This window comes from Papio anubis, chromosome 12 (assembly GCF_008728515.1).
Source record: "Papio anubis isolate 15944 chromosome 12, Panubis1.0, whole genome shotgun sequence".
NCBI lineage: Eukaryota > Metazoa > Chordata > Mammalia > Primates > Cercopithecidae > Papio > Papio anubis.
The window spans coordinates 116,160,181-116,187,847 of NC_044987.1; the positions used below are offsets into that span (position 1 = coordinate 116,160,181).

At 41.1% G+C, this 27,667-nt stretch overlaps 1 protein-coding gene across 26 annotated transcripts in view; it reads left to right on the forward strand.

The window, feature by feature from the left end:
- Nucleotides 1-27,667, forward strand: part of C12H11orf80 (chromosome 12 C11orf80 homolog) — a 111,591-nt gene that overhangs the window by 37,388 nt on the left and 46,536 nt on the right. For 17 of the 26 annotated variants that reach the window (XM_031653718.1, XM_031653725.1, XM_031653720.1 and 14 more), the window contains 4 exons: nucleotides 16,429-16,538; nucleotides 17,030-17,080; nucleotides 24,845-24,928; nucleotides 27,320-27,375. In XM_031653718.1, the coding sequence (XP_031509578.1) occupies nucleotides 16,429-16,538; nucleotides 17,030-17,080; nucleotides 24,845-24,928; nucleotides 27,320-27,375 (301 nt within the window). Of the gene's footprint in view, nucleotides 1-11,206; nucleotides 11,300-16,428; nucleotides 16,539-17,029; nucleotides 17,172-24,844; nucleotides 24,929-27,319; nucleotides 27,376-27,667 lie in introns of those variants that run through there. The other 9 variants (XM_031653740.1, XM_031653721.1, XM_031653728.1 and 6 more) reach the window with 3 other exon arrangements.

Genomic DNA, 27,667 nt, shown 5'->3' on the forward strand with positions numbered 1-27,667 from the left:
GCCGGGCGAGGTGGCGGGCGCCTGTAGTCCCAGCTACTCGGAGGCTGAGGCCGGAGAATGGCGTGAACCCAGGAGGCGGAGCTTGCAGTGAGCCGAGATCGCGCCACTGCACTCCAGCCTGGGCGACACAGCGAGACTCCGTCTCAAAAAAAAAAAAAAAAAAAGAAAGTGAAAAGATCAATTATACCTAAAAAAAAAAAAAAAAACTGGAAAATAAAGGTCTCTAGTTCCAAAACTTAGAAAAAAAAGGTGAAAAAATAATCCACAGATAAGAAAAGTCTAGTATCCAGTGTACATAAAGAACTTATACAACAACAATTAAAGGACAAATAGCAAAATTCATATGGTAAAGCCCCAACCCCCAAAGTGATAGTATTTGGAGATGGGGCCTTTGGGAGGTAAGTGGGGTTAGATCATGAGGGTTGGGCCTTCATGAGATTAGTGGTTTTATAAGAAGAGGAAGGGAGAGAGAGATTATTCTCTTTTTCCCTCTCCCTCCCTTGTATCCACTGAGGAAAGGCCATGTGAGCACACAATGAGAAGGCAGCTGTCTAAAAGCCAGGAAGACAGCCCTCATCAGGAACCAAATGAACTGGCACCTTGATCTTGGACTTCCCAGTCTTCACAATTGTGAGAAATAAATTTCTCTTTGTTTAAGCTACCTAGTGTATGGCAGAGTTGAGTAGTTGTGACAGTTGCAGCAGAAAGTATATGGCTCATAACATGAAAAATATTTACTAGCTGACCCTTTACCGAAAAAGTTTGCCAGCCCCTGATCTATGCCAATGAAAGCTGTATCTGAAACTGAGCACCTTCAATAATCAACCAGCAGTTACTGAGTATCTTCCATGCTGTTAGGTTCAGTGGAACCATTGTATAATCTAGATAAGACTTGGGTGAAACAGGAAACACGACATTATATGTAGCAGCATTGTGTGTGACATAATAAAAACTTAAGTTGTACCAAACATACATTTAGAAAATAAGACAGGCTGGGCGCAGTGGCTCACGCCTGTAATCCCAGCACTTTGGGAGGCCAAGGTGGGAGGATCACCTGAGGTCAGGAGTTTGAGACCAGCCTGACCAACATGGAGAAACCCTGTCTCTACTAAAAATACAAAAAATTAGCTGGGTGTGGTGGTGCATGCCTGTAATCCCAGCTACTTGGGAGGCTGAGGCAGGAGAATGGCTGGAACCCAGGAGGTGGAGGTTGCAGTGAGCCAAGATCGCACCACTGTACTCCAGCCTGGTGACAGAGCAAGACTCTGTCTCAAAAAAAAAAAAAAAAGATCAGCCGGGTGTTGTGGCAGGCATCCATAACCCCACCTACTTAGGAAGCTGAGGCAGGAGAATCGCTTGAACCCAGGAGGTGGAGGTTGCAGAGAGCCGAGATCGCACCACAGCACTCCAGCCTGGGCAAGACTCTGTCTCAAACGGGGGAAAAAAAGAGGCTGAGAAATTTAGAGGAACAGCATATGACTGTAACATTTAGAACCATCCTGGTTAGCCACTTACTAGCTTTGTCATTATGGGCAAGTTACATAACCTCCTTGTGCCTCAGTTTTCTCATTTGTGAAGAGGGAATAATAACACTTCGCGTTGTTAGGAAGACTAAAATGAGAAAATTTATTTTAAGTAATTCCTGTAGTGCCTGGAACGTAGAGGATACTGAAGGCTTCTGTTTATGTTTTTGACTGCTTCATCTCCCTTCCCCATATCTTCAGCCTCAATCTGTCCCCTAAGCATCAAATCCATTCTCCATACAGCAATCAGAGTAATTAAAAAATATAAAAGTAGATTGCATCATTCCCCTTCTTAAAACTCAATACTTAGCATTGAAATTGAAAAATCTACACCTCATCATAAACTGCAAGACTGAATGATCTGGCTCATTGCTGCCTCTCCAAACATTATATATTAAACTATTATTTCCTCAACTCACTTGTACTCCAGCCACATTGGACTAGTTTCTGTTCCTTGACACACACAAAGCCCTTTCTCTTCTTTGAGGCTTTGTACTTGTTCTCTTTACTTGGGATGTTTCTCCCCTAGTTTTTTGTGTGACTGGTTGGTCCACTTGCCCTTCTATATTTCAGCTTAAATGTCCTCTCTTCCGGGAGGCCTTCCGTGACAACCCTACCTAAGTAGTTTACCTCATTACTAGGCTTATTTCTTTTATAGCACCTATCATACTCTTCAGGAATTTTTTTTTGTGGGGGAGGGTGTATTTGTTTGTTTATTCTTTCCTAATTAGAATGTAAGCTCCAGCCGGGCCCAGTGGCTCATGCCTGTAATCTCAGCACTTTGGAAGGTCGAGGTGGGTGAACAGCCTGAGGTCAGGAGTTTGAGACCAGGCTGGCCATCATGGTGAAACCCTGTCTCTACCAAAAATTAGCCAGGCGAGGTGGTGGGCGCCTGTGATCCCAGCTATTCGGGAGGCTGAGGCAGAAGAATCGCTTGAACCTGGGAGGTGGAGGTTGCACTGAGCCAAGATTCGCCACTGCATTCCAGTTTGGGCGACAGAATGAGACTCCATCTCAAAAAAAAAAGAAAAGAAAAGGAAAAATGTTAGCTCCATGAGGAAAGGAATATAGTTTGTCTTAATCACTTCTATATTTCCAGAGCCCAGCACAATGTCTGGCATATAGCAGGTGTTTAATAAATACAAGGCATACTTCATTTTATTTGTTTATTTTTTTTGAGACGGCATCTCGCTCTTGTTGCCCAGGCTGGAGTGCAATGTCATGGTTTGGCTCACTGCAACCTCCGCCTCCCAGACTCAAGCAATTCTCCTGCCTCAGCCTCCCAAGTAGCTAGGATTACAGGCGCCCGCCACCACACCCAGCTAATTTTTATATTTTTAGTAGAGATGGGGTTTCACCATGTTGGCCAGGCTGGTCTCAAACTCCTGACCTCAGGTGGTCCTCCCACCTTGGCCTCCCAAAGTGTTGGGACTACAGGTGTGAACCACCATGCCCAGCCCCTAGTCATGCTTTCAAAGAGGTATTTGCCTAGCCCACCCTGGGAGACTGCGAGCCTGTGGTGGTTGCCCATCTTCTTGATGAGTCTCACTTCTTCATCTAGGAAGTGGCTCTCCAGGAAGTCACCAAGATGGGGGTCTGTGTAGGCAGAACCTAGGGCATGAAAATCCAAACGGGCCTTGTTCAGGTTTTTCTACATGGCTGTGTTGGATTCCATGGCATCCAGGGTTTTACCCTACTCATCTTGAGATGGCTTATGAATGTCCTGGAATAGAATGTGGCTGCCATGCTGGCTTTGCAACTTCAAGAGATGCTCTGCACCCTTACACTTCTCAGCCAATTTGTGGAAGAAGTGGCTCACGCCTTCTAGAGCCACATCATTGCGGTCAAAATAGAAGCCCAGAATGAGAGAGATGTAGGAGGCCTACAGATACAAATTGACCAGGTGATTGACAGCTGCCTCCAACTCGATGAAATAATTCTGATAAGTCTAGTTGGCAAGAAGGAGCTAACCACAAAAACAGTGTTGGCTGGTCCCAGAAGCAGGAGATGGCCGAGAAGATGATCCTAGAGGTTGCAAGTGGAGAGGAGATTGGAGGGCAGTTGGAGGCCGGAAGAGAGGGAGTCCCTGGGTTTGTTCCATCCAAGTACTATTGAAGCAAGAGACAGATGTGTGGGACTGCCAAATGCACTGCCGGAACATGCATGAATAGCCCATGGTTCAAGGAGTAATTTCAACTTTAAAGACTTATTATTTAATAAATACATTTTATAAGACTATAGCTGCCATAGATAGTGTGTAGAGTCAATTGAAAACCTGGAAAGGAGTCACCATTCTAGATGTCATTAAGAGCATTTGTCATTCATGGGAGGAGGTCGAAACATCAACATTAACAGGAGTTTGGAAGAAGTTGATTCCAACCCTTATGGATGACTTTGAGCCAGTAAGTGGTATTTTTTTTTTTTTTTAAGAATTTCATTTTCCAACTGTTTCTTGCTAGTATTTGAAATACAATTGATGTTTATATATTTTTCAAGCTTGCTAAACTAGCCTGGGAAACATAGCAAGGCCCATATCTACAAAACATTTCTAAAAGTTAGTTGGGCATGGTGCTGCATGCCTATAGTCCTAGCTACTCAGGAGGCTGAATCAGGAGGATTGATTGAACCCAGGAGTTGGAGGGTGCAGTGAGCTATAATTTTGCCACTGCACTCCAGCCTGGGAGACAGAGCAAGACCCTATCTCAAAAAATAAAAATCTTGGCCAGGCACCGTGGCTCATGCCTATAATCTCAGCACTTTAGGAGGCTGAGGCGGGCAGATCATCTGAGGTCAGGAGTTTGAGACCAGCCTTGCCAACATGGTGGAACCCTGTCTGTACTAAAAAATAGAAAAATAGCTGGGTGTGGTGTTGCATGCCTGTCTTCCCAGTTACTCCAAAGGCTAAGGCAGCAGAATCAGTTGAGCCTGGGAGGTGGAGGTTGCAGTGAGCCAAGATCATGCCACTGCACTCCAGCCTGTATTGTTGGATTTGATTTGCCATAATTTTATTAAGAATTTTTGCATCTGTGTTCACAAAGGATATGTGTAATTTTCTTTTCTTGTAATGTTTTTGTCTCGTTTTGGTACAAGTAATGTTGGCCTCATAGAATTACTTTGGACATATTCTCTGTTCTTCAATTGCCTAGAAGAGTTTGTAGAAGATATTATTTCTTCCTTAAATATTTGGTACAATTTCTTCCTTAAATATTTGGTGCAAATCATCCAGGAAGCCATCTGGGCCTGGTTTTTTCCTTCCTGGGAAATATTTTAACTACAAATTCAATTTCTTTAATAATTATACGGTCGGTCTCTCTTTTTGAGACATGGTCTCTGTCGTCCAGGCTCGAGTACAGTGGGGCGATTTCAGCTTGTTGCAGCTTTGACCTCCCTGGCTCAAGCGATCCTCCTGCCTCAGACTCAGGATTATACAGGCATGCACCACCATACCTGGTTTGTATTTTTTGTAGAGACAGAGTCTCACTGTGTTGCCCAGGCTGGTCTGGAACTCCTGGACTCAAGTGATTCGCTTGCTTCAGCCTCCTAAAGTGCTGGGATTATAGGTGTGTGCCTCTGCACCTGGCTTCTTTTTTTCCTTGGTAAGCATGGGTAATTTGTGTCAAGGAATTTGTCCATTTTATCTAAGTTACTGAGTTTATTGACATAAAATTGTTCATAATTTTCCTTGCTATCTTTCTAATGTTTGTAGAATCTCTAGGAATATCTCCTTTCTTACTCCTGGTATTGGTTATTTATGTCTTCTCTTTTATTTTCCTTGATTAGTCTGGCTAGAACCAGGTTCTTCCTGTTGTTTTCTATTTCATTCATTTACACTCTGATCTTTTATTCTTTCTTTTGCTTGTTTGGGGTCTTATTTGCTCTTCTGTTTCTGGTTTTATAAAGTGAAAGCCGCAATCATTGATTAGCGACAATTCTTTTCTACACTGAAGTCATAATGACATTTTATCTAATTTATTTTTTCTTTTTTTTTGACACAGAGTCTCGCTCTGTTGCTCAGGCTGGAGTGCAATGGTGCGATCTCAGTTCACTGCAACCTCTGCCTCCCAGGTTCAAGCGATTCTCCTGCCTCAGCCTCCCGAGTAGCTGGGATTACAGGCCCCCACCACCAAGCCCAGCTATTTTTAATATTTTTAGTAGAGACGGGGTTTCACCATGTTGGCCAGGCTGGTCTCGAACTCCTGACCTCAGGTGATCCACCTGCCTTAGCCTCCCAAATTGCTGGGATTATAGGTGTGAGCCACCATTCCCAGCCTATATAATTTCTTTAATAGTGCTAAAGTTTTAAAATTATATTTATTATTACATCTAGTGAATCTGGAGTTTATTTTTGTTTTGCTTTGCTAACCAGCTGACTTCATAATGGAGTTTATTTTTATTTATGATGTAAGTTAGGAATCTAAAATACTTTTCCAAACAGATTGCTACTTGTCCCAACTCAGTTTATTATTGAATAGTACTCTACCCAGTAATTTATATTATTATTCTGTCATATACTAAGATTCTATATATGTTTGGGTCTGTTTCTGGGTAATCTAGTATTTATCTCTGTGCCTGGGCCAGTATTGTAGAGTTTTATTTCCTAAAGCTTTAGAATAAATCTTGCTATATGATAGGGCAAATATCTCTTTGTTTTTCTTTTTCAGAATAGTCTTTGGTGTTTTTTTTGTGTTTTTTTTGATAGAGTCTCACTTTGTCGCCCAGGATGGAGTGCAGTGGGCGATCTCCACTCACTGCAAGCTCCGCCTCCCGGGTTCACTCCATTCTGCTGCCTCAGCCTCCCGAGTAACTGGGACTTACCAGGCGCCTGCCACCACGCCTGGCTAATTTTTTTTTTTTTTTTTTGGATTTTTAGTAGAGACAGGGTTTCACTGTGTTAGCCAGGTTAGTCTCGATATGCTGACCTCATGATCCGCCCACCTCGGCCTCCCAAAATGCTGGGATTACAGGCATGAGTCACCGCGCCTGGCCTCGTCTTTGGTTTTTAAAACCTTTACTCTTGCCTATGAGTTTTATAATTAGCTAAGTTCCAGGCTGGGCATGGGGACTCACGCCTGTAATCCCAGTGCTTTGGGAGGCCAAGGCCGGCAGATCACAGGAGGTGGGAGTTAGTGACCAGCCTGGCTAACATAGTGAAACCCCGTCTCTACTAAAAATACAAAAATTAGCCGGATGTAGAGACGCATGCCTGTAATCCCAGCTACTCCGGAAGCTGAAGTGAGAGAATCACTTGAACCCAGGAGTCAGAGGTTTCAGTGAGCCGAGATCGTGCCAATGCACTCTTGTCTGGGTGACAGAGTGAGACTCCGTCTCAAAAAAAAAAAAAAAATCCACAAAAAATCTTGTGATTTTGATTGCTATTAAATGGAATTATAGATTAATTTGGCGGCTATGAACATTTTTAGCATTGTTTTTGTGAGATGATATAGCTTGTCGTTTATTTAGATTTTCTTTTTTTTTTTTTTTTTCCGAGACGGAGTCTCGCTCTGTCGCCCGGGCTGGAGTGCAGTGGCCGGATCTCAGCTCACTGCAAGCTCCGCCTCCCAGGTTTACGCCATTCTCCTGCCTCAGCCTCCCGAGTAGCTGGGACTACAGGCGCCTGCCACCTCGCCCGGCTAGTTTTTTGTATTTTTTAGTAGAGACGGGGTTTCACCGTGTTAGCCAGGATGGTCTCGATCTCCTGACCTCGTGATCCACCCGTCTCGGCCTCCCAAAGTGCTAGGATTACAGGCTTGAGCCACTGCGCCCGGCCCATTTTTTATTTAGATTTTCTTTTAAAAAATGTTATTTAATTTTAGTTGTCACAATTAAGAGATAGGCACTATAATCCCCAGTATATAGATTCTATAGGAGAATAAGGGGCTCAACCAAGAGCAAATGGCTATAAGCCAAAGTCTGCCTGACTTTAGAGACCATTTTGCCAGATATTATTTGTTCAAAATATTGTCTCCTCTTCTTCTGGGAGAATTATACTTTTTGCCCTGTCAGTATAAGGCTGGGTCATGTAACTTGCCAGGGCCAATGAAATGTGAGTGGAAGTGACGTGTCGCCCTCCAGGAGAAGCTTTAAGAGTCTATGTGTATTTTGCTGGTAGCTTCTTTTCCTTTGCCATAAGGCTAGAATGTCTCAAATGAGGGGATATTTCTTTAGCCGGAGTCTTGCTTGGGTGTGGCTCTTGTTGGCTTTGAGTTCACTTATGGTTCTGCAACCTCTTAACTGGCTTCTGGAGTTCTCACAAAAGATAATTTGATATTGCTGTTGAGTTGGTTTTTCTGTAGGGGAAATGAGGGCCTGGGGCTTCCTATCCCACCATCTTGCTATGTCATTCCTATTTAGATCTTTTACGTGAACACTTTAAAATTCTTTTCATAATGGTCTTAGATATCTTTTGTTATATTTATTTCTATAGTCTTATAGTTTTTGTTGCTATTATGAATGGTATTCATTTTTTTCAACCCTACTTAATTAATCCCTCATTAATTTGGATAATTTATCTGTGGATTCTTTTGGATCCTTTATATGGGCCCTCAAAGCATCTCTAAATTATGACAACTCCATCTTTTCCTTTTCAATCCTTATATTGCTTACCTTTTTTTTTGAGACAGAGTCTCACTCTGTTACCCAGGCTGGAGTGCAGTGGCGTGATTTCGGCTCACTACAATCTCCGCCTCCCAGGTTCAAGTGATTCTCCCACCTCCGCCTCCTGAGTAGCTGAGACTACAGGCATGCAACACCATGCCCGGGTAACTTGTGTATTTTTAGTAGAGACAGGATTTCACCATGTTGGCCAGCCTGATCTCGAACTCCTGACCTCAAGTAATCTGCCTGCCTCGGCCTCCCAAACTGCTGGAACTACAGGAATGAACCACCATGCCTGGCATATGGCTTACTTCTTTTCCTTGTCATATTGTATTGGATAGAATAGTACTAGTATTAAATAGAATAGCAGGGGTAATATTAGGCATCTGTGTCTTGCTTTCCTTAAACAAGGAAGGATTATTTAAAAGTCTACCATTGGCCGGGACCAGTGGCTCATGCCTGTAATCGCAGCACTTTGGGAGGTCAAGATTGGAGGATCATTTGAGGCCAAGAGTTCGAGACCAGCCTGGTCAACACAGAAAGTCCTCATCTCTTAAAAAAAAAATTATTATTAAATATATTTGCAATAGTTTTTGTACCTGCTCCTGTTAAGTTTAGGAAATTCTTTTCTATTCCTAATTTGCCAGCAGTGTTTGTTATGAATAAGTGCTGTATTTCCTAAAATGCTTTTTCTAGGCCAGGCACAGTGGCTTATGCTAGTAATCCCAGCAGTTTGGGAGAGGATCACTTGACGCTGGTAGTACAAGACCAGCCTGGGCAGCATGGCAAGACCCAGTCTCTACAAAAAAATACAAAAATTAACTGAGTGTGGTGGTGTGCACCTGTAGTGTCCCAGCTTCTTGGGAGCCTGGGACAGAAGGATAGTTTGGCCCCAAGAGGTGGAGGCTGCACTGAGCCAGAATCATGCCCATCATGTTTTTTTTAATACTGTTGTAATCACAATATATATAATGTTGTCCTATGTCTTTTTTTACTTAACATAAGCATTTTTCATGTTATGACATAGTCTGCTAGTCACTATTTTAATGGCTAAATTATCCATCAAGATGTATCATAAATTAACCATTTTTCTATTAATAGACATTTAGATTTGTTCTTTTTTCCCCCCATTATTATGAATAGCAGGATAGCTATAGTGGCTAGGAGATTATACTGTGTGGTCTTGAGCAAGTTTTTGATCTTTTGAAAGCACCTACCTCATAAAATTGTTTTGAGGATTAAGTGAAGTAATATGTATAATGCATATAGCACAGTGGTTATTCTGAATACACGATTCTCAATAAGTGCTAATTAATATCACTGGAATGAATATCTTAATGCATATAGCCTTTTACTATATTGAAAATTTTAGGATTAATTTTCTGAGATAGAATTAACTTGATCAAAGTTTGTGTACATTTTTATGGCCCTGAAATTGCTTTGTAAAAAGTCATGGCAGCCAGGCGTGGTGGCTCATACCTGTAATCCCAGCACTTTGGGAGGCTGACATGAGCGGATCACTTGAGGTCAGGAGTTCAAGACCAGCCTACTAACATGGTGAAACCCTGTCTCTACTAAAAATACAAAAAAATAGCATGTAGTCCCAGCTACTCAGGAGACTGAGGCAAGGGAATCACTTGAATCTGGGAGGTGGAGGTTGCAGTGAGCCGAGATCGCACCACTGCACTCCAACCTGGGCATCAAAGCAAGACTCCATCCCCACAAAAAAAGTTGTGTCATGTAATGCTAACATTTGTAGTAAAGTTACCAACTTCACCGTACTTTGCTAGCATTGGGAATTTCAATTACTTAAAATATTTAAGCTAATTTACAAGTTAATGAGATGGTTAAAAGTTTTAATTATATTTATCTGAACCTTTTAATAAGTGTTTACCACCTCTATTTTCTGTTTTCTGAACTTTGTGTCCTTTCTTTTCTTTTCTTCTTTTCTTTTTCTTTTTTTTTTTTAAGAGACAGTCTCAAACTCCTGGGCTTAAGTGATTCTCCTGCCTCAGTCTCCCAAATTGCTGGGATTACAGGCTTGAGCCACTGCACCCAGCCTTCTCCACGTCTTTAGGGACAAACTTATAGGATGAAATTTAGGATGAATTCAGTCGTTAGCTTGATACCATGATGTACAAATCCCTGAATTTCAATTTCATTGTTACAATGCCATTGTTTCAAGATGCTCTGTTGGCTATGGAAAGATAGGTCATCTATCCCAGATACTCAGGGGGATCTTTTGAGCCCAAGAGGTCAAGGCTACAGTGAGCCGCGATCACAGCACTGCACTCTAGCCTGGGCAACAAAGTCAGACTGTCTCAAAAAATAAAATATAAAGTTTATATGGAAAGAAAAAGACCCAGAATAGCCAACTCAGTATTGAAGAATAAAGTCAGAGGACTGGCACCACCTGACTTCAAGACTAATAAAGCTACAGTAGTTAAGACACTGTGGTAGTGGCAAGAGAATAGGTAAATACTTTTTTTTTGCTCAATTTTGAGTATTTTTAAATATTCAAATACTTACATTTCCCTACCTTATGAGATTATTTTTGCGCTGAAAAGTTAGCTGTCAAGAAAAATTCAAGGAAAAAAATAGTCTTTTATATTCACTTATTTATTATTTCTGGTGCTCTTCATTTCTTCCTGTATAGCTGGGTTTCTATCTTCAGCCTGAAGAAAATCCTTTAGCAAATCTTCTAGCAACAGATTATTTCATTTTCTCTCTAAAAATGCCTTTACCTTAACCTCATTTTAAAGGATATTGCACTGGAATATCTGGCTTGATAGTTTTCTCCTTTTTAACATTTTGAAAGATATTGTCAATTGTCTTCTGTGCTTTATTTATTTATTTATTTATTTATTTATATATTTTTGGAGACAGGGTCTCACTCTCTCACCCAGGCTGGAGTACAGTGGTGCAATCTCGGCTCACTGCAACCTCTGCCTCCCGGGTTCAAACCATTCTTGTGCCTCAGCCTCCCGAGTAGCACTGGGATTACAGACATGCACCACCACACTTGGCTAATTTTTATATTTTTAATAGAGACAGGGTTTTGCCATGTTGACCAGGCTGGTCTTGTACTCATGGCCTCAAGCGATCCACCTACTTTGGCCTCCTGAAGTGCTGGGATTATAGGCGTGAGCCACCGCGCCTGGACCTGGCCTTTATTATTTAGGGTAAGAAGTCAGCTGTGATTCATATTATCCCTCCACTGTATATAATGTGTGCTTTTCCTCTGGCTTCTTTCAATATCTTTATCTTTGGTTTTTATCGTTTTGACTATTCTATACCTAGATGTGATTTTCTTCGCATTTATTCTCCTTGGGGTTTGCTGAGCTTTTCACATCTTAATATTCTTCGGCCGGGTGCGGTGGCTCAAGCCTGTAATCCCAGCACTTTGGGAGGCCGAGACGGGCGGATCACGAGGTCAGGAGATCGAGACCATCCTGGCTAACACGGTGAAACCCCGTCTCTACTGAAAAATACAAAAAAAACTAGCCGGGCGTGGTGGCGGGCGCCTGTAGTCCCAGCTACTCGGGAGGCTGAGGCAGGAGAATGGCGTGGGCCCGGGAGGCGGAGCTTGCAGTGAGCCGAGATCCGGCCACTGCACTCCAGCCTGGGCGACAGAGGGAGACTCCGTCTCAAAAAAAAAAAAAAAAAAAATTTTAGGGAATTTTGTCCATGGTTTCTCGATGTTTTTCTTGTCCTTTTCTCATTTTATTCTCCTATCCTCCTTCTAGGACTCCCATTACACATATTTTAGACTGGCTGATATTTTCCTACAGGTTTCTAAGACTTTATTCATTTTTCTTCAGTCTTTTTTTCTTTATTCTCCAGATTGGATAGTTTTTGTTATTTGTCTTCAGTGATTTTGCTGACTCTTCTGTCACCTCTAATCTGCTATTAAACCTATCCAGTGAATTCTTCATTTCAATGATTTAACTTTTCAGTTATAGAATTTCTTTTTGGTTCTTTTTGTATAGTGTAAATTTATCTGCTGACATTTCCTCTCAGTTCACTCATTAAGGCTGCCTTTTAAGCCTTTGAACATATTTATAATAGATTCTTTAAAGTCTTTCCTAAATGTAATATCTGTACCATATCAGGTTCTGTTTCTTTTCTTTTTTCAGAGACAGGGTCTCACTCTGTCAGCAGGCTGAAAAGTGCAGTGGCACAGTCATAGCTCCTGCAGCCTACAACTCTTGGGCTCAAGTGATCCTTCCACCTCAGCCTCTTGAGTAGCTAGGACCACAGGCATGTACCACCGCACCCAGCTAATTTTTAATTTTTTTTGTAGAGACAAGAGTCTTGCCATGTTGCCTAGCTAGTCTCAAATTCCTGGCCTCAAGCGATCCTCCTGCCTTGGCCCCCCAAGTGCTAGGATTATAGGCATGAACCTGGCCCTCAGGTTCTGTTTCTATTAGTTGCTTTTTTTTCCCCCTTCACTGTGGGTTATCATTTCCTATTTCTTTGCATATTTAGTAAATTTTTTATACTGGACAATATGATCATATTCTATACTATGTTATCTATCTCTGGAGAGTATTAATTTTTGTTCTAGTAGGCTATGCACCTTGACCTTGTGCAGGCTTGTTTTTATGCATTTTAAAGGGTAGGTTTGTAGAAAGCAATGTATTTTTCAAACTCTTCTAATTTGATACCATTTAGCCTCCAAACTCTGTCTCCTCTGTGGATTTTGTCAAGGCATGGCCTTAGACTTTTTTCGGGTGGGTCTAGAGCAGACTTTCATCTACAGTATGGTTTTCATTACTAGAGCATTATCTGTGGGGCATGTCAGCTAGACACTAGCAGTTTTAACAAGGTCTCCCCATTTCTAGCTACGCCTGAAGGCCAACATTTTTCAGCACTGGAAAATCTTACTAGTATCTTGTGACATTCTCAACTCCATAGCACCTGCTCTTTTGGGGAATCATATGTAGTCTCACTCTCTGCATGGATAGTCCAGACCTTGGCCAAGGACTCATGGGGAGCTCGTACACATACTTTAGTACCCGACTCTGTGCAGCTCCCTCTTCTCCAGTGCCCTGCCCTGCAGATTCCAGGTACTTTCACAACTCCAAAATCTATTCTCTGCCTCCTCAGCTTAGTGGGACCACTGTCCTCTGCTTGGGTTCCATGTTCCGGTTCTGTAGATAGGAAAATTTCCCCAGGCAGACACCCAGGGCAATCACAGGACTAACCTGGTGACTTTCCCTTCTCTCAAGGGATTGTAACCTTGTGCTGTCTGTTGTCCAATGCCTGAAAACAATTGTCTCATATATTTTATCCAATTTTATAGTAGTTTTTGGTTTGAGGGCTCATTTGGTTATTTCATTAATGCTGGGAGGAGAAACCCCAGTACGTGGTTTTGCTATGTGTTCATAATGTCATCTGATTGAAAATTTTCTATCTATTTCATCTTTAACAGTTGAAGACCTATGTGAAGAGGTAGCTTGATACTGATAATAATCTCTCATTCTTTCTCCTTGTCCCCACATGATCTCAGCAAAAACGTAAACTCATGTTTAAATGGACATGGTGGTTTATTTAGTGGTTATTTGAGTGAGGACTTGTAGTTGGTAAACATTTTAAGTCTCTCATTTTGTAATGGTAGTTTGGCTCTCTTAAAAGTTCACATTTGGCTGGGTGAGGTGGCTCATGCCTATAATCCCAGCACTCTGGGAGGCTGAGGCAGGAAGATCTCTCGAGACCAGCCTGGCAACATAGTGAGACCCTGTATCTACAAAAAATTACAAAAATTTCCCTAAGCAGTTTAATATAAAGAAAAAAAATTAGCTGGGCATTGTGTACACCTGTAGTTCTAGTGAGACGGCAGGCTGAGGCAGGAGGGTCCTTTGATCCCAGGAGTTGGAGGCTGCAGTGAGCTATGATCACACCACTGCACATAGCCTGGGCCACACAACATGATCCTGTCTTGGATAGACAGATGATTGATTGATTGATTGATAGATAGATAGATAGATAGATAGATAGATAAAGTAAAAGAGTCCAGATTCAAAGTTATTTCAGATCTTTGAAGATAGTACTGGATTATCTTCTGGCATTTAGCATTGCTAACTCATGGGGTGTTTTTGCTATTTAATTTTTTTTTTGGTAGCTTGTAGGGTTTTCTGCGTATCCTTGTTATTTTGGATTTCATTGTGATGTGTTAACTATGTAGCTGTTTAAATTTTTGCTTTTGCCTTGTTTTTTAGAAATTTATCATGCTTGAAGTTTGGTAAGATTGTTCAAATAGCACTTATATCTGTCTTTGTTTTATATTTCTCAGTCATTACTTCTTCTGGATCTATTTTTAATATCTCTTGCCTTTTTTTCTTTTAATTGATATAAAATTCATATAAACACAACCATTTTAAAGTATACAATTTAGTGGTTTTTATTATATTTTCGGCGTTGTATAACTAATATTTTTTTTTGGCAGGGTCTCACTCTGTCACCCAGGTAGGAGTGCAGTGGCTTGATTATGGTTCACTGCAGCCTTGACCTCCTGGGCTGAGTTAATCCTCCCACTTCAGCCCTCCGAATAGTTGGGACTAGAGCTGTGCACCACCACACCTAGTTAATTTTTTGGTATTTTTTATAGAGATGGGGTTTCACCACATTGGCCAGGGTAGTCTCAAACTCCTGGGCTCAAGTGATCCTCCCGCCTTGGCCTCCCAAAGTGCTGGGACTATAGGCATCAGCCACTGCTTCTTGCCTGTATAACTATTATCACTATCCAATTCCAGTACATTTTCATTCTGAAAAAGAAACCGTGTACTCATTAGCAGTCGCTCTGCTTACTTTCATTCTCTATGCCTTGGCAAACACTAATCTACTTTCTGTCTCTGTCGATTTGCTTATTTTGGACATCTCATATAAATGGAATCATACAATATGTAGCATTTTGTGTGTGGGTTCTTTAAGTATTATGTTTTCAAGGTTTATCCATGTTGTTTCATGTCACAGTATTTCATTTCTTTTTATGGCTGAATACTCCCCATTTGGTTAAGCCATTCATCATTTGATGGACATTTGGGTTGTTTCTACTTTTAGCTATTATGAGTAATCTTGCTATGAGCATTCATGTACTAACTTTTCTTTTAAATTTGCTCTTTTACTGTGTCCAATCTAGCCATCCATACAGTTTTAATTTCAAATACTGAATCTTTAATTTCTAAGATTTCCTTTCTCTTTTTCTTTTCTTTTCTTTTTTTTTTTTTTTTTTTTTTTGAGAGTCTTGCTCTGTTACCCAGGCTGGAGTGCAATGGCGCAATCTCAGCTCACTGCAACCTCCACCTCCCAGGTTCTAGCAATGCTCCTGCCTCAGCCTCCCAAGTAGCTGGGATTACAGGTGCCTGCCACCATGCCTGGCTAATTTTTAAAATATTTTTAGTAGAGACGGAGTTTCACCATGTTGTCCAGGCTGGTCTCGAACTCCTGACCTCAGGTAATCCACCAGCCTCAGCCTCTCAAAGTGCTGGAATTACAGGCAAGAGCCACCGTGCCTGGCCAATTTCTAAGATTTCCTTTTTTTTTTTTTTTTTGAGACAGAGTCTCGATCTGTCACCGAGGCTGGGGTGCAGTGGCGCAATCTCAGCTCACTGCAAGCTCCGCCTCCCGGGTTCATGCCATTCTTCTGCCCCCACCTCCTGAGTAGCTGGGATTATAGGCACCCGCCAGTAGTCCCTAAGATCCGGATCTTAGGCGGATCACCTAGAGGCATGGTGGTGCATGCCTCTAATCCCAGCTACTTGGGTGGCTGAGGCATAAGCATATCTTGAACCCAGGAGGTAGAGGTTGCAGTGAGCCAAGATAGCACCATTGCACTCCAGCCTGGGTGACAGTGTAAGACTCTGACTCAAAAAAAAAAAAAAAAAAGTTCATGCCTGAGAGTCATTCTTGAATTTTTCAGCCTTCAGCTCTAAGTTAGTTCATGTACTAGACTTGTGTTTATTACATAATGAGTTGATTAATTAAAAAATACAAGAATATCAGAACTATCAATTCTGAAGCTTTCAGGCATTAAACGTGACCTTGTGGAAATTAACAGAAAATAAAAATTGATTTAGCAAATGTAAAATATTGAAAAGATGAGGTTAAATGTCCTAATCTCATAAAGTAATTCTAAATGTTCAAGCAATTTGCTGATGCATAGCCATTTCCAGTCATATTTTAAATCTTGTAGATAATCTTTTCATTAGAGAAAAGCCTTCTTGTCTCACCAGTTTAATAAACAAATCCAGAAATCCTTGTTCTTACCCACACTGCTTGTTTGACTTTGTTGCCATTTCTTCTCACACAGAAATACAGTCCATACTGCCGGGAATCTCTGCAAAGCTGACTTGGACTTCAGAGGAAGGCAGCTATCCTCAGGACATGACAGGGGTAACACCCTTCCAGATGACTTTTGAGGCAGGTTTTGTTGTGGTCTTATAAATTACTAATGATTTTATTCTTATTTTTCTGCAAACCTAATAACAGGAAAGAAAAGCCTAGGTCCCTCAAAGTTCCAAGCTGAAATGAAATAAGGCATTGGTTCCCAAACTTGCCTGTGTGGACATTAGATCACCTAGGCACTCCCAAAATACTGTGGTCTGTGTCCCACTCTGAGTGATTGTGATTTAATTGGTCTGGGTGTTGTACTTACTAGCCTTCTTGGGCTGCGATAACAAAATACCACAGAATAGATGGCTTAAGCAATAGAGATTTATTTTCTCACAGTTCTGGAGGCTAGACGTCCAAGATCAAGGTGCTGTCAGGGCTGGCTTCTGGTGAGGCCTCTTTTCCTGGCTTGTAGACTACTGCCTTGTTACTGTGTCCTTACATGGCTTTTTTTCTGCGTGTGCATGAAAAGAAAGAGATCTCTAATGTCTCTTTATTTTTATTGAAATTTTTTTTGGTAGAGATGTGGTCTCGCTATGTCGCACAGGCTGGAGTGCAGTGGCTATTCACAGGTACAGTCATCGCACACTACAGACTTGAAGTCCTGAGCTTAAGTGATCTTCCTGCCTCAGCCTGCAGAGTAACTGGTAGCTGGGACTACAGGTGGGAACTACTGGCACCTGGCTCTGGTGTATCTTTTTATAAGGACACCAGTCCTATTAAGACCTGGGGTCAGGGCCCTACCCTTATGGCCTCATTTAATCTTAATAACCTCCTGAGGGCCCTACCTTCAAACACAGTCACTTTGAGGGTTAGGACTTCAGCATATGGATTTTGAGGGACACAATTCCGTCCATAACAGGTATGCCCTAGGCTTTGGAACATTTTTTAGATCCCAGGTGATTCCTCTTTTTTTTTTTTTTTTTTTTTTTGAGACGGAGTCTCACTCTGTCGCCCAGGCTGGAGTGCAGTGGCCAGATCTCGGCTCACTGCAAGCTCCGTCTCCCGGGTTCACACCGTTCTCCTGCCTCAGCCTCCCGAGTAGCTGGGACTACAGGCGCCCGCCACCTCGCCCGGCTAGTTTTTTGTATTTTTTAGTAGAGATGGGGTTTCACCGTGTTAGCCAGGATGGTCTCGATCTCCTGACCTGGTGATCCACCCGTCTCGGCCTCCCAAAGTGCTGGGATTACAGGCTTGAGCCACCGCGCCTGGCTGATCCCAGGTGATTCCTAATATGCAGATGAATTTGAGAACCACTGAAATAAGCCTTTATTTGAATTTGGATCTCCTGATAAAGAAAATAAAAAGTGACTCCTGGTGCAGATCCTACTTGGATACATTTTTATTAGTTTGGTTTAGAGATCTCTTTATCGACTTATTTGTAGTCCAGATTTATGAGGGTGATAATTCACTCTCCATTCCCTTTAACAGTTCTCTCATCTCCTATTTTCTTTCCTTGGAGTTGGTGGAGACATAATGAATTAGAGTGCTATAAACATTCTCCTAGAAGCCCTTGGGCAACCTTTCTCCATGTTTGAATAATGATATGCTCATTCTGAAAGGAATGGGTATGGTATCAGGACAACAGATATCCCTAGCTGTGCCTTATCTTCTTTAGGAGAATGGAGGGTAAACAATCTGGAGCAATTAATGATTAGTGAGCTCTGAAACTATTCATGTCAAGTAGCAATAAAATGGTGATTCCAGTGAACCAAAAAGGGCAATTCTAGGAAATGAGGTTCTGTGTTTCAGTCAGCCTGAACAAGCAGTAATTTGTATACATAACATTTAGATACATTGTTTAAGCATCCTGACAAGTCTATGAAGTGGGTTGGATGAGGATTATCACGCCATTTTACAGATCAGAAAGTTGAGATTCAAAGAACTTGACTGACTCTCCCAGTGTCATACAACAGTTAAGTGGCAGAATTAGAACTTGAACCAAAGTCTGACTCATATAGATCAGGGCTATTTCAATATTTACTTATTCATCCAGACACGTGTGTTTGTTCAAGTCAGTGTCAGTGAGCTAGATACTATCTGTAGGTACATTGTCTTAAGATATGTTACTTGATCCCAAGGAACTTGGAATATAAATAGAAAGATCAAGAAGTAAACACATAATTACAATACGGTGTGATTCCCAGGATGGATGATAGAAGTGAGCCCTGAATGCTATGTTAGCATGGAGGAAGGGCACCTAATCCATGGGAAGAGGTTGAAGTCTGGAGGTCTTGACGAGACTGAAAAACGGATTTGCTGGCTGTAGGAGATTCTGACACTTGAAAGAATAGGAAGTTGTTGGCCGGGCGCGGTGGCTCAAGCCTGTAATCCCAGCACTTTGGGAGGCCGAGACGGGCGGATCATGAGGTCAGGAGATCGAGACCATCCTGGCTAGCACGGTGAAACCCCGTCTCTACTAAAAAATACAAAAAACTAGCCGGGCGAGGTGGCAGGCGCCTGTAGTCCCAGCTACTCGGGAGGCTGAGGCAGGAGAATGGCGTAAACCTGGGAGGCGGAGCTTGCAGTGAGCTGAGATCCGGCCACTGCACTCCCGCCTGGGTGACAGAGCGAGACTCCGTCTCAAAAAAAAACAAAACAAAACAAAACAAAAAAAAAGAATAGGAAGTTGTTATCAGAGTGATAAAGTTTCTCTTATTTTTTTTTCTTTATTGCAAAAGTAGTGTTTCCCTCAGAAAAATCAAAGCATGATCAAAACAGACATTTAGAATATGCATAATTTGGCCTTTCAAGGCAGCCATTATTAATACCTTGGTATACATCTTTTCACAATAGAGTGGGGCATTTTAATTTAAGATTTTCAGAATGGAACAGTTCCAAGCCGTGGCCATGGAAATAGGTGGCTGGGAATGAGTGGAGGTCAAGGTCATTATTGTTGAAGAGGTCAGGGAACTGCGAGACTAAGTTATTGCTTAGGCTAGTTATCTGCTTGGATATGGATGTCAGTCAAGATGATGACAGCATTTAGCGTACAGAGGAAAATTGTGAGCTTAGTGACCAGGAGTCAGCTGGTGATGGAGATGAAAAGTAAAAGAATAGTATAGTCAAATGGCATTAGCCTCAAGGGAACAAGGATTTCCTCACGGATTTCTTCCATTATATCTCATTGTTTTTGATACTGTGCAGCTATGTAAACAATATTTGAATGAAGAGAATGGGAAGAGATAAATGGGAGATTGTAAAAGATTTCATCATGGACCCCTCAATTGAGGAGAAAGGTTAAGTAACAAGGTTCACAGCAAAGACTAATAGAGATATCCATGGAAAAGCTATAATAAATGATCCATTCATTTGGGCCTGCGAGGAAAGTTAATTGCAAGGAAGACTGAGGAAGAAATTTCTTCATTTAGGAGAAATATTGGGTTTTGTGTTTATGCCCACAGCTAGTCTTACATCTTGGGGTTCATTAGGCTGGGTAACATGTCCCTCCAAAAGCAATCTGATTTTATAAGATCTTCTCGACAGCTTTATCAAGTTTAATATTTATTTTTGTAATAATACTAAGTGATCAAGTGAATGCAGTATACGTATATACATACAAACACATATATGCACAAACATATCTATATATTTATACATCTGTACTTCTGTGTGTATGTATCTAAGGTAAGATAGGAAGAGACAGACTTTCTTCTAGAAAGTAATATAAGGACTCATGACTATGTAAGTTCATATTTAAAAGCATACTTCTATATTCTGTCATATAATTAGACATATTTAAAGGTGAAGGCTAAAACCATATGATTCAATAGTGGTTTCTGTTGTGCAGGGCTGGCAGCATCTATTTTTTTCATAACAGTAAATAAGTAAGTTCACTGCTTCTGTAGGTATGTCAGGCTGGGGTACTGGGTCTCTAACACCCAACACCCAACTGTAAAAGACTTTGTCGTCTCTCTCTTCCTTTCTCTAATAATTCTTTTTTTTTTCTTTTTTGAGACGGAGTCTTGCTCTGTCGCCCAGGCTGGAGTGCAGTGGCATGATCTCAACTCACTGCAAGCTCCACCTCCTGGGTTCACGCCATTCTCCTGCCTCAACCTCCCGAGTAGCTGGGACTACAGGTGCTTGCCACCATGCCCAGCTAATTTTTCATATTTTTAGTAGAGATGGGCTGTGTTAGCCAGGATGGTCTCGATCTCCTGACCTCGTGATCTGCCTGCCTCAGCTTCCTAAAGTGTACATCTTTAGGATTACAGGCATGAGCCACCACGCCTGGCCTCCTCTCTCTAATAATTCTATAAGTAGATCTTAAAAGGGGCCTCTAACCCCTTTTAAGGGGTTAGTTGTGTTGTATTAACTATCCTCTCTGACCTGACATTAGTCACTTTATCCTAAGTCTGAGTTAGGTGTCGGTCCTTCTGCTGTATTCCTTTAGCACCTCATTTATCTAAATTTCAAATTGTCATCTAAATTAGTCTGTCTCATCTACTGAACTGTGAACTCTTCTGATTCTGAGATTGTCTTATTTATTTTTATAAGCCCAGGTACATAATAAGACACATTAATATTTTATGAGAGAGTAAATGCATATATTGGATAGTCACACATAAGCATTGCTTGTCAGGCTCTATAAAAAATATTGATGGATTATATATTACCCTATTCAGATAGCTACCTGTATACACAGAAAATGAACATTTTTGGAGAGGCAGCACTGCATTAGAATGTGGACTTTGGAGTTAGTCAGCTCTAGTTATGAATCCCACTGCTGCCACTTAACTAGCTGTGTGTGACCTTGGACAAATTAATTAGCTTATTGAGTCTCATTATCCTCTTCTATAAAATGGAATTATTTCTTACTTACATAGAAACTGCTTGACATGTAGCAAGTATTCAGTAAATATCATCATTATTCATTGTAGCCTCTCTCCAGTAGTTGCTCAAGGAACTTTCACTTCGGTTGTCTTACTGTTAGATATAATTAGCCCTCTCTATGATACGCCCTATAATCACCAAGGTTACAAAGCTTTGAAACTGTTCCAAGAAGTTGTTTTGGAAGTGGTAAGTACAGAAAACGCTTTAAAGACTATTGCTTTTTGGTTTAAACATTTTATACTAAAATTTCAAAAATGAAGGATGTGACTATGATATGTATACAGACTGCAGTTATTATTTAATTACCACTGTTTACATGCCTGAATAATCCTAGATGTGTTTACATAATTTTCTAATAATCCCCTATCGATTTTGGTAATAATTTTTTTTTTTTTTTTGAGATGGAATCTCACTCTGTCACCCAGGCTGGAGTGCAGTGGCACGATCTCAGCTCACTGTAACCTCCATCCCAGGTTCAAGCGATTCTTGTGTCTTAGCCTCCCAAGTAGCTGGGATTACAGGCGTGTGCCATCATACTTGGCTAATTTTTTTGTATTTTTTTAGTAGAGATGGGGTTTTACCATGTTGGCCAGGCTGATCTTGAACTCCTGACCTCAAGTGATCTGCCCACTTCAGCATCCCAAAGTGCTGGAATTACAGGCATGAGCCACCGTACCCAGCCCATTTTTGTAATAATTTTTTCAAATACTTTTTCAATTTTTTTTTTTTTTTTTTCCAGACAGAGTCTTGCTCTGTCACCTAGCCTGGAGTGCAGTGGTGTGATCTCAGCTCACTGCAACCTCCACCTTCCAGGTTCAAGCAGTTCTTTGCCTCAGCCTCCCGAGTAGCTGGGATCACAGGCGCCTGCCACCACTCCAGGCTAATTTTTGTATTTTTAGTAGAGACGGGGTTTCACCATCTTGGCCAGGCCTGGCCTTGAACTCCTGACCTGAGGATTACAGGTGTGAGCCACTGCACCTGGCCCAATTTTTTCTGTTTTTAAATCTCAACCTATTGCCACAGTTTTTTACTTCTTTTTCAGTGTACTTATAAAAAACATTAAAAAGCCAGGTGCAGTGGCTTATGTCTGTAATTCTAGAGCTTTGGGAGGCCAAGGTGGGAGGACTGCTTGAGGCCAAGAGTTTGAGACCAGCCTGGGCAACATAATGAGACCCTGTCTCTGCAGAAAATTAAAAAATAAAAATTAGCCAGGTGTGGTGGTACACACTTGTAGTCCTAGCTACTTGGGAGGCTGAGGTGGGAGGGTCGCTGGAGCCCAGGAGTTCGAGGTTACAGTGAGCTATGATCATGCCACTGCATTCCAGCCTGAGTGACAAAGCGAGACCTTATTTCTAAAAAAAAAAAAAAAAAAAGAAAGAAATAAAATAAAAATATTATAATAGCTTATCCTTCTATATTTGTGTGTTTCTTCTTTTTGTGTTACCAAATTTTGACATCTGGAACCTTTTTTTTTTTTTTTTTTAAACATATACCTAGTACATGGCTCTGTATTCTCTGAGCCAACAATAAAAGCCTACTGATTTCTGATTGTATTTCTTCGTTCACTTTTTTGGACTTCTACATTTTCTAGGAGACTGTTTGTAACTTTGGTTTTAGGAACACTACAATAGTGAGTCAGTATAGGTAAGTGGTTAATGCTAAAGATTTAGAGCCAAATTGACCTGGCTAATCTTGGACAAGCTGTTTAACCTTTTTGAGACTGTTTTGTAAAACGTTTATTTTTTTCCCTTCATTTTTAAAAATCCAGATCCTGCACAATCTTTTATTTATAAAATTTGGGTACCTAATAGAGTTTTTGTGAAGGTTAAATGAGATAATATAAATAAGATACCTTAGCACCATTCCTGCAGTAGAGTCTTCACCTAGTGGTAAATCTTATATTTGTAGGGAAGTGTTTGTAGTATATTGGCAAGAACATGGGCAATTGGTATTAGAAAGACTTAAGGTCACTCAAAAAACAAAAAAGAAAGACTTACAGTCAAGTTCTGGCTGTACCACTGAACAGCTAAGTGACCTTAGGCATGTTGCTTAACTTTACTGAGCCTCTTAAAAAAAATCTACAAAGAAGGGGCCGGGCATGGTGGCTCACGTCTGTAATCCCAGCACTTTGGGAGGCCGAGGTGGGCAGATCACCTGAGGTCAGGAGTTCGAGACCAGCTGGCCAACATGGTGAAACCCCGTCTCTACTGAAAATACAAAAAATCAGCCAGGCATGGTGGTGCGCACCTGTAGTCCCACCTACTCAGGAGGCTGAGGCAGGAGAATCGCTTGAACCCGAGAGGCAGAGGTTGCAGTGAGCCGAGATCATGCCACTGTACTCCAGCCTGGGCAACAAGAGCAAAACTCCATCTCAAAAAAAAAAAAAACTACGAAGAAGAGATTGTAATACCTACCTTTCAGGATTATTGTGGGGTAGTATATATATAACAACTGTACAATACTTGTCACATAGTAGGTATTCAATGAGTGATATCTATTATTATTACCATGTATAATATACAGTTTCTTTTCTTTTTTTTGGAGACGGAGTCTAGCTCTGTCACCCAGGCTGGAGTGCAGGGGCACCATCTTGTTTCGCTGCAACCTCCACTTCCCAGGTTCAAGCAGTTCTCCTGCCTTAGCCTCCTGAGTAGCTGGAATTGCAGGCGCATGCCACCATGCCTGGCTAATTTTTGTATTTTTAGTAGAGATGGGGTTTCACCATGTTGGCCAGGTTGGTCTCGAACTCCTGACCTCAGGTGATTGGCCCACCTCAGCCTCCCAAAGTGCTGGGATTAAGGCATGAGCCAACATGCCCAGCCTATACTTTCAAATATATGGATCCTTAAAACAGTTCTGTGAGGTCAAAGGGGTAGGTTTTATCCCTGTTTTGCAGATCTACAATGAGGTCCAGAGCAGTGATTTTTTTTTTTCCATGAGCATTTAATTTTTTTTTTTTTTTACAGAACCAGTACTAAAACACAGGTCTTCTGACTTTTGAGCTTTTTGCTCTACAACTTTTCCATATAAATAAATGTTTGGATTAATGGATTGATGTCAAAAATAGGTTCCTTTTAGTGTTTGCTCCTTTGACTCCACTCAGATTCTTTTTTAAAAATTTCTTTCTAAAAAAGCATAACTCAGATTCTTAATACAGATTGTTCCAAAGCACATTAGGATGGTGGAGGTATTCTTATCAGCTTCAGTCTGAATTACTTTTAAATTTGTCTCCAAAGGTGGTTTTGACATTATGAATTTTACTCTGATCTTTGTTCTTGTGTCTCCTGAAGTTCCATGTAACAGATACTCTAACCCAAGAAGTGACAGCTAGTTAGATTTTCTTTTGCATACAATTCTCATTCCCAAAGATGTCTCCCTTTGGTTGCCCAAAAAGCTTTCTGAGGTATAGTTACTTTTAGAAGAGAAAAAAAACCCATAATTTAATTCATTTGTGCTCTTGAGATTGTGTATGTGTGGTAGGTGTTTTTGTTGTATTATTACAGGTTGATGAAAAGCCCAGAACCTTGATGACAAATTGTCTGGTTATAAAGCATTTTTTACGTAAAATCATCATGGTGCACCCTAAGGTAAGCTGTTGCTTTGTACAATAATGATTCTCTTGTTTAAGTCATTGTTTTCCAGAGACCTTTATTGTGTAGGACATGGACAGATATGATTGGTTATTTTTCTTTCAATGAAGATGATTAAAACACTTAAAATTTGAGGTCATGGTGGCTCATACCTGTAATACCAACACTTTGGGAGGCCGAGGCGGGAGGATTGCTTGAGTCCAGGAGTTTACGACCAGCCAAGGCAACATGGTGAGACTCTGTCTCTACAAAAAAAAATTTTTTAATTAGCCAACTGTGGTAGTGAGCTCCTGTAATTCCAGTTCCTCAGTAGAGTGAGGTGAGAGGATTGCTTGAGCCCAGGAGGTTGAGTCTGCAGTGAGCAATGATTGTGCCACTGCCCTCCGGCATAGGTGACAGAGTGAGACCCTGTCTTGGGGGGGAAAAAAAAAAAAGACAACTTTCAACTTTCAATATTGAATTGATTTGGTTTCTATGTCCTTAAGACAGTTTTATTTATTTATTTATTTTTATTTTTTATTTTTAGAGAGACAAGGTCTCACTATATGGCCCAGGCTAGTCTCTAACTCCCGGGCTTAAACAATCCTACTTTGGTCTCCCAATATGCTGGGATTACAGGTGTGAGGCACCGCATCTGGCCCAAGGCAATCTTTTTTTTTTTTTTTGAGAGACAGAATCTCACTCTTGCCTAGTGAGTGGCGTGATCTTGGCTCACTGCAACCTCTGCCTCTCAGATTCAAGCCATTCTCCTGCCTCCGCCTTGCTAGTAGCTGAGATTACAGGTGTGCACCACCATGCCCGGCTAATTTTTGTATTTTTAGTAGAGATGGGGTTTCATTTTGTTGGCCAGGCTGGTCTCAAACTCCTGACCTCAGGTGATCTACCCACCTCGGCCTCCCAAAGTACTGGAATTACAGGTGTGAGCCACCACACCCGGCCAAGGCAATCTTAATGATGGTTATGTGTTATAGCTGAGAAACCTCTGGATAGAGAGAGCTTTGTTTTGGGTTATTTTCAGTTGTTGGTTTTTTTTTAAAATTGCCTTATTGTATCACTTTAGATACCTCTTCCCTCCTCTGTGCTTTGTTTTTTGTTAAATCTAGATAATAAACCTTGCTGTTTATCTCCTTTCCTAAAATGACTATAAGAACAAATAAGGATTTTTTTTTTTTCCCCCTGAGACAGGGTTCTGCTCTGTCACCCATGCTGGAGTGCAGTGGCTTGATCTTGGCTCACTGCAGCCTCCACCTCCCAGGTTCAAGTGATTCTCCTGCCTCAGCTCCCTGAGTGGCTGGGATTACAGGTGTGCACCACCACACCTAGCTAATTTTTGTATTTTTAGTAGAGATGGGGTTTCGCCATGTTGGCCAAGCTGATCTTGAACTCCTAGCCTCAAGTGATCCACCTGTCTCAGACTCCCAAAATGCTGGGATTATAGGTGTAAGCCATCATGCCTGGCCAAGAAATTTTGATAGAATATCAAAAGTAAGACCCTGTCTCAAAAAATTAAAAAAAAAAAAGCTAACTGTATTCCATTGTGTATATACCACATTTTCTTTTTTTTTTTTTTTTTTTTGAGACGGAGTCTTGCTCTGTCACCCAGGCTGGAGTGCAGTGGCCGGATCTCAGCTCACTGCAAGCTCCTCCTCTCGGGTTCACGCCATTCTCCTGCCTCAGCCTCCCGAGTAGCTGGGACTACAGGCACCCGCCACTTCGCCCGGCTAGTTTTTTGTATTTTTTAGTAGAGACGGGGTTTCACCGTATTAGCCAGGATGGTCTCGATCTCCTGACCTCATGATCCGCCCGTCTCGGCCTCCCAAAGTGCTGGGATTACAGGCTTGAGCCACCGCGCCCGGCCCATATACCACATTTTCTTTATCAACACAAACACAAATACTTTATGATTTCACTTATATGTGGAATCTGAAAAAATCAAATTCATAGTAGAGAATAGAATGGTGGTTACCAGAGACTGGGAGTGGGTCAAGGAAGGAAATAGGGAGTTATTAGTTAAAGGGTACAAAGTCTCAGTTAGACAGGAGGAATAAGTTTTTAGAATCTTATTTCCCAGGGGGGTGACTATAGTCAATAATAATATATTATGTATTTCAAAATAGCTGAGAGTAAATTTCAAATGTCTCACCACAAAAAATGCTAGTAAGTTATGTGATAGATGTTAATCTACTTGATTTAATCATTCCACATTGTATACATATATCAAAACACCACACTACCCTATGAATGTATACAGTTATAGTTTATCAATTAAAAGTAATACTAATTTAAAAATTTTTAAACTTATCCTTTTTCTTTAGGGATTAGATATGGAAGTTTTTAATCTGTATCTTAGCTCATGTTAAATCTCACACTTAATTTATTGTTTTGCAGGTCAGATTTAATTTCAGTATAAAGGTAAATGGAATCCTCTCCACAGAGATCTTTGGGTAAGTTCTTAGGTCTATGGCTTAAGATGATGCTATGGCTCTGCAGTTTTTCTCAGCTATTATTGTCCTATTTCCAAAAGATTCACAGTTTGATATCTTGACCCAAAGTCACCTTGAAACTAATTTTCTGACACCCCCACATTTTATTATTTTAGTAGATTCATCCCTGTCTCTAGAGGGGGTAAACTTAAATATTACCATTTTCCCCTTGGTTAATTAGTTACTGAATTCTAGTAATCACTGGGGTGGTAGTAGTCATGGGCCAAAATTTGTGTCAAACAGATTGATTTTA